The sequence below is a fragment of the Parasteatoda tepidariorum genome, chromosome 2, assembly GCF_043381705.1.
Source record: "Parasteatoda tepidariorum isolate YZ-2023 chromosome 2, CAS_Ptep_4.0, whole genome shotgun sequence".
Lineage (NCBI taxonomy): Eukaryota > Metazoa > Arthropoda > Arachnida > Araneae > Theridiidae > Parasteatoda > Parasteatoda tepidariorum.
In genome coordinates, this window is record NC_092205.1 from 105,073,773 (window position 1) to 105,080,695 (window position 6,923).

Below are 6,923 nucleotides of genomic sequence, written 5' to 3' on the forward strand. Positions count from 1 at the left end.
ATATATATATATACCTTGTACCCAGCGAATTTGAATTCTTAGAGCTTAAAATGTGTAAAGTGGAATTATTTAGGATTTAAAATATCATTCCTAGGATACTATTAGATACTATTGAGATCTCCAAACTAAGTTGAATTATGTTTTTATTTTAATTACTCTTACCAGCTTTTTTATAGTTGCCCATAAATAATATTGTTCCTGGAGGGAGGAGGATAACATCAACATTTAGGATAAAATTAAAACATAAACAGATCAAATTCTTTTACATCATTTTTCTCTTTTTTCATTAAAATAAGTTCAAATCTAATATTATTTTAAAAGGGTTCTCCTTTTAACTTTTAAAAATGTTAAGTTTCCTAGCAAAATTATGTTTTAACAAAATAAAATAAAATTTCGAAAATACATTAAACTTATCAAATATAAATTTTTTTTCATTTAATATGAAAAAATCTTGTTGTTAAAAATGAGATAGATTGTATTCAATGTGTAAATAAAAGAGAAAAATAACAAGAAAAAAAATATAAACATAAAAATAAAACAAAGTCAACAAAAAAGTATCCCTTACTACGATCACTGGTTACCCATGGATGCAAATGTTTCTGGATGGACTCCGTTGAAAGCATTTCAAATCATGGGTTGCAAAAACTGTCTCCATTGATATCTGTCATATCCTGTACGTGTTTCAAAATACTCTCCCTTCGTCACCATTCATATTCATATTAAAATCATTGCCAAGCCAGTCATTACACGTTAATAATGAAAAGAATGCAAAAATACTTTAAACTATTATTATTTAAATACAATGAAAATGTCTGTTAGCTAAAATAAAATGAAAAACAGCAGCGGTTGCCTCAGCAACGCATGCAATGACGACGCATGCGCACTGTTTACTCTTGAACACCATTGAAAAGTGTGTGGACGAAATTAAGTCCAAACCATGACCCATTTTGACAATGGGTAAAAAGATCAATTTAAAAATTGCATACAGAAAACATCTAATTAAAACTTAATATCTATTTACCGAAAATTACAACATAGCTTTTATATTAAAGAAATTATTTTTCCACACTTTCTATGCCATCGAAAAAAGTGTTGATGCTTGAGATATTTTTAAAATGAAAGAAATTGAATGCATACCTAGGAGATCCAGAAAATCTTCACCAAAGTTTAGTAAGTATTCTGCCGAGCAACTATCGGGAAAGCACATACCAACACTGAGAGGTAAATTGGAATACTGAAAAGATCCATTTATTTCGTTATTCAATGTGCATTTCATTTAAGTGCCTTATAGAATGACAAACTGTGGTGAATTTAGTGTTGAAAAAAAATCCCAAAAGTTGAATAATTTATTTCAAGTGAATTTATACACAATTTAAAACACCTATTTTGTAACTGAACAACCGACCCAATTTTCGGCGACTTCAACTCCTTGTCATTTTGAACCAATCCCCATGATTTGCTATGGAGATTTTGTGACTAGACATTGCAATCGCGATATTGTACAGAAATCATTAAAAGTTTTTAGTTGTACTATATTAAAGATTTACATAAATCTGTCATTTAATATTAGTTAACCGATTTTTACCAATTTTTTTGAAGAAAAAAAATGCAAAATATTAAATTTTTTTTTTAAATTTTATTATTAAATAAAAGGAACTGAAACAAAACATAAGTTGAAATTTTAATTTTTTTACGCGTTAAAAACATTTAACATACCACCAGTTTATTACCCCAAGTTGAAAAGAAAATAAATCTTTGTATGATAGTTTTTAAAACAACAGCACAAAAGTGTTTTCCTATGTAAATTCAGCAACCCAAACAAAATTATTTTTGACACCTCTTGCCAAATAAAAAACGTTTTCTCGGGATACATTGCAATGTCAACTCTGAGGGATATTGAGGTTTAACTATTTGGTGTTACCACCATTTATGGCTGTGCAGGTTCCATTAAATGAATGTATACAGAATAATGGCTGAATTTCAAAATAAACCTTAGTTAGACCTTTTTCTTAATAAGCAGTTCCACAGAATGATTATGCGCATTCTTTAGAAGAATGTTAATCAATAGAGGCTGAGAAATTTTCTTCTATTCGACGTCAAACATTTTTCAAAAGGTGGTCGCTCCCAACAATTTTGTCAGGAAACAAGTCGAAAGATTGGACCCCTTTAAAAACAATTCCATTTTTTGCCTATTTCACCATTTCTCGAAAATTTTTTTAAAGAGTTGAAAATTTTTTGTACGCAATTATTGTAGTAACTAATGCCAATTTCCTCACATAAGTGACCAATTTTAATATTGGCCACTTATGGGAGAATAATATTAAAATACATAAATTGGGGCACTTGACTAGATCAATTTAACTCTTATGCGCTTTAAAATGCATTTGCCAGTTAGTCAGCATTTTAAAAAGTAAAACGGGTGCATTCTCACACGATTAATATAAATGGATTTACACTTTGACTTTACAAAGAGTTTTGAAACGACTTTTCAAGAAAAGAATGTATGAATCTGGTATTCTTAACAGTTAATAAATTTTTTAGATTGGCTCTATAAAATTTTATTTTTGATTATTTCCCTAACATTTACTTCTTTAAATAAATATTAGAAAATTATTCTTGCAGTTTAATTTTAAGACATAGTTGCTATTGTCATAGTTGTATTATTTCGGCTAAAGCATACTTATTATGGACAGTTGGTAAATTTTATGGTAACAATGATTTTACCTTGGAATTTTAAAATATATTTTCGATAGAAATATGATTTTTACATTGTTTCGCGTAAATTTTATGATACCTGACCGACCAACCGAGTGAAAGATTTACCGGGGCAACGTTTTAGGACCATTCAAAATGTACTTACTTTTTTAGATACGTTCATGGTCCACGATGTGACGCAATACTGGCCATTGAAACCTCCATGGCGACCTGTACTGTCTTCTGGTGCATAAACATCCACGCATTCTCCAAAATGTCCAGGCCATATAACACCACCTCTGAGCAAACCACTTTCAAGTTTTCCATCAGAATCAAGCACTGCAAGAAAGCACTGAAACTTAATTGGATGAAGATTATTTTCTTTTGTTCCAAAAATGCAACAGGGTATTCGTGCAAGGAGGTGGCGTTCTTTAATGTTTTAAACTTTTTATTTCTTCATAGCAATAGAAAACAAATTTTTATCTAGACTAGATTCATGTCCAACTGTCGAGCATAAAACCTAATTTTATTTGCGTCCCACTGAGCTGCTCAATGGGCTATTTGGTGACGGTCTCATCGATCAGAGGACATTATCCTCTGCAGAGGCTCCCTTGCTTTGGTAGCCCCCGAAAACCTGCTCGGTAGAACAGCATAACCACGCAGGTTGATCAAAATGGCCCCTACATGCTTGATTACTGGAAAACCCATCTTTACGATGAGTCCAACTGCGGGGATTATTAATGATAAAACGATTAAAACATTCCATTCACCTTATATAATTATAACAGTTTTATAGCACTAATTGAACAGCCGACCCAATTTTGGTTTAATTCCGTAGCTTTGTAATTTTGAATCAGATGACAAGGAAATTTCAGCATTGAGAGAAATTGGGACTTTTTGATGGAACTGTACATGGAAAACCTCCCACTGTTAGCCTGACGACAACTCTAACCCATTATCCGTCTGCCATTGAGTATATTTTAAGTAATCACTGGAGGCTGATTCATCTCACGGAGAAAAAATAGTCAATAAGTTGTTTTTAATGACGTATACAATTATCTTTATATTCCTTAACTATGAAGTCCACCGGAAGAAGCTTTATTATTTAGGGTTCCGTAAGTGAACAAAAATTGGGCTCTAGATTACTATGTAAATTATTATTTTTGTTACAAAAGCTAATAATGATGAATCTCTTCTGTATTTTTGAAATATGAAGAGAAAACTCCGTCGAATCAAAAATGTATGGAAATTTGTATTGGCATTCAATTTAATTTATTTATTTTATTACTCTTCTTACAACAATTAGTAAAATATGACTTACAAGAAAAGAAAGAATCAAAAAAGTATCACAACTTCCAAAATTAATAAATTGAAATTTTTAGAATCGTTATGAATATTTTTACGGCTTTTTATGATGAATAGTAATATGTAATTAGATTATGAGTTACGATAATTATTATAAGGTCGGCAATATTTTGAATGAAGTATTTCTTAAAAATAGTTGAATTTAGTTTATTATGGTTCATATAAACCAGAATTTAAGTAATTGATTACAAGAAGTCTATACAATAAATGTTAACTACTATAGGTAATATTTTTAGTATTATACTGTAAATATTACCGATTGAAACTATATTTTTAATGAGATATGTAAAACCAATGTACTATATTTTCGGAAAAGATAAAATCTTGTGAATACAAATAAAAAGTTGACTGATTATTATGAAAGCACTTTACCTAGCATATTAACTTGGGTGCAGAATCAAGAGTTTTTCAGAATTCACCTAGGTAATGTGAAAAAGTTTGCTTCTGTAACTCTAATGTGTTGAGTGCACACTTGATTCTTTATCTATTGAAAAATAAATAAATTCCCTTAATTGTAATATCATTCTTTGCCGTATGGAAGACCCTATCCAAACACCGAAATCAAGCATCACCACTTAGAGCAGTCTGCGGCAGGGGTTCTGCAGGGGATCGAAACGGTGGAATCAGGCAATACAACAAAAACTCTTTTTTTAAAAGCTATCCATTATAAGCGTGTTATTATTATTTTGATTGCTTTAGACAGAAAGTAAATAACATTATATTAATTTAGGAGATAAAATCAGGTGCTGATTATTTAGGCTACTCTTTAGCATATGAAAAGAAAGAGAAATGAATGGAAGCCATTAGAATAAGGAACCAATAATTTTAAAGAAAAATAATAAGGAACAATGTTAGAATTTTTTTCATGCGTAAGAAACATTTAATTTAAAATCAGCCCCGAGTTATTTCGGACAAAAGAAAAAAAAGTTAAATATGTGTATGATAGTTCTTAAAACAAGGGACAACACAAAGTGAAGGAATATGGCTGTTTTATATATCACTCTCCTATCTAAATTCAACAACCATAATCCTATATATACAGTCCCTAACAGCAAAACTAACCAAATCAGACTTCCAATCACAGCAGATTATTCTACCGAATAAAACACATTCTGCCGAGTTTTCTCGGGATGATAAATATTTGCCCCGAGTAAACTCGGGATAATGAGGGAGGCGGTTAACAAATGAATCAAGTTACTTACTTTGCAAAGCCCAGTTAGACTCGATATTCTCCACTATTTCAATTAAATCATCTCCGCAACTCCTTACTCCTCTAGGAGCGTTCCCTGTAGGTACAGTGTCCATAGGATGGCTCTTGAGAAGAAAAGCTGCTTCTGGAAAAGATGTGAAGCGTAATAACCACTGCTCATTTACCATCGCTAGTTTTTCAAAAACATTTTCTCCCTCCGAAACAACAAAAAGGGCAATAAATAGAACAATAAATGTTTTCATGATTTCATTTAAACTTTCTCCATTCGGCGTTACTTAGGAAAAGAACGCGTAAGTTTCTTTTATCGCGTTTTGATACAATAAAGAAAATAATTTCTGTTTTAATCAGATAAAACAATGATTTTTTTATCGGATTTATCAGAAGTGGCTTTTCAAAACAATAATCGAGTTAGAATTAGGAACCACAATAAAACGCTTACAAATCATAACAGTTAAGAATTCACTTTACATTTAAAGAATGTATTTATAATAAGATTGTTTATTAGTGTCTTCTTTATTTACAATAATTCATATGGAATTTTCATGAATGAATGAAAAGAGTCACGTGATTTATTTGTTCCGTAGAAAATGAGGTACTCAAGCAGCAGCGAACATGGATAAATCACGCGCATGTAATCGTGCATATCTATTGCCAAATATAAATCACCTGATCGACATAAAAAATGTTACATATCTTCAATTTTATCAACAAAAAAGAAAAACCATTTAATCTTTTTATTTATTTGGAAATAAATGCCCGATATTATTTTCTTTNCCCCCCCCCCCCCCCCCCGAGTTTTTTAACAAAATTATATTCCCGTGATCTATCGTGAATATGTCACGCTATAAATATCAATTATTAAAATAATTATAAACAACAAGAATTATCGAAAAGAGTAATATCGTGACATTATTCTCTACTTTTTTTATTTATTAAAAGCCATAATAACGTGTTAACTATCGACAATGATAATTACTAGAGAAGACAATATCGCATGTCAGGATGACTCAGGGTGTAGGGCACTCGCCTCTATGGGACTAGGGAGCGCTCTTCACTGCCTATACTTCCGGGTTCTTAGTGTGCTTTGAAGCCATCACAACGTGATCATTGTGTTTTGAGACTGTCTTTAGCAGTATTCCATGCATTCTGTTGCCCGATTTATTATTTGTGTCTTTTTTTAAAAAAGGAATCGTTATAAGAATCGTCATTTGATGACCAGTCATTTCAAGACGTAAGAATCGCCATTAGAAAAAAGGAATCGTTATAAAACATGTGGGGAGAGTAGATATCTTCACTGCCTATACTTCCGGGTTCTTAGTGTGCTTTGAAGCCATCACAACGTGATCATTGTGTTTTGAGACTGTCTTTAGCAGTATTCCATGCATTCTGTTACCCGATTTATTATTTGTGTCTTTTTTTAAAAAAGGAATCGTTATAAGAATCGTCATTTGATGACCAGTCATTTCAAGACGTAAGAATCGCCATTAGAAAAAAGGAATCGTTATAAAACATGTGGGGAGAGTAGATATCTTCACTGCCTATACTTCCGGGTTCTTAGTGTGCTTTGAAGCCATCACAACGTGATCATTGTGTTTTGAGACTGTCTTTAGCAGTATTCCATGCATTCTGTTACCCGATTTATTATTTGTGTCTT

The 6,923-nt window shown here is 31.5% G+C and overlaps 1 protein-coding gene across 1 annotated transcript in view; it reads right to left on the reverse strand.

Moving 5' to 3' along the window:
• The window catches only part of LOC107443892 (nose resistant to fluoxetine protein 6-like), a 24,987-nt gene extending 19,402 nt beyond the window's left edge, over positions 1–5,585 (reverse strand). The window contains exons 1-3 of the mRNA XM_016057901.3: positions 5,262–5,585; positions 2,861–3,033; positions 1,138–1,234 (exon numbers count right to left, since the gene is read on the reverse strand). Coding sequence (XP_015913387.1) covers positions 1,138–1,234; positions 2,861–3,033; positions 5,262–5,511 — 520 coding nt within the window. The 5' untranslated portion in view covers positions 5,512–5,585. The remainder of the gene's footprint in view (positions 1–1,137; positions 1,235–2,860; positions 3,034–5,261) is intronic.
• Between the last annotated feature and the right edge of the window lie 1,338 nt (positions 5,586–6,923).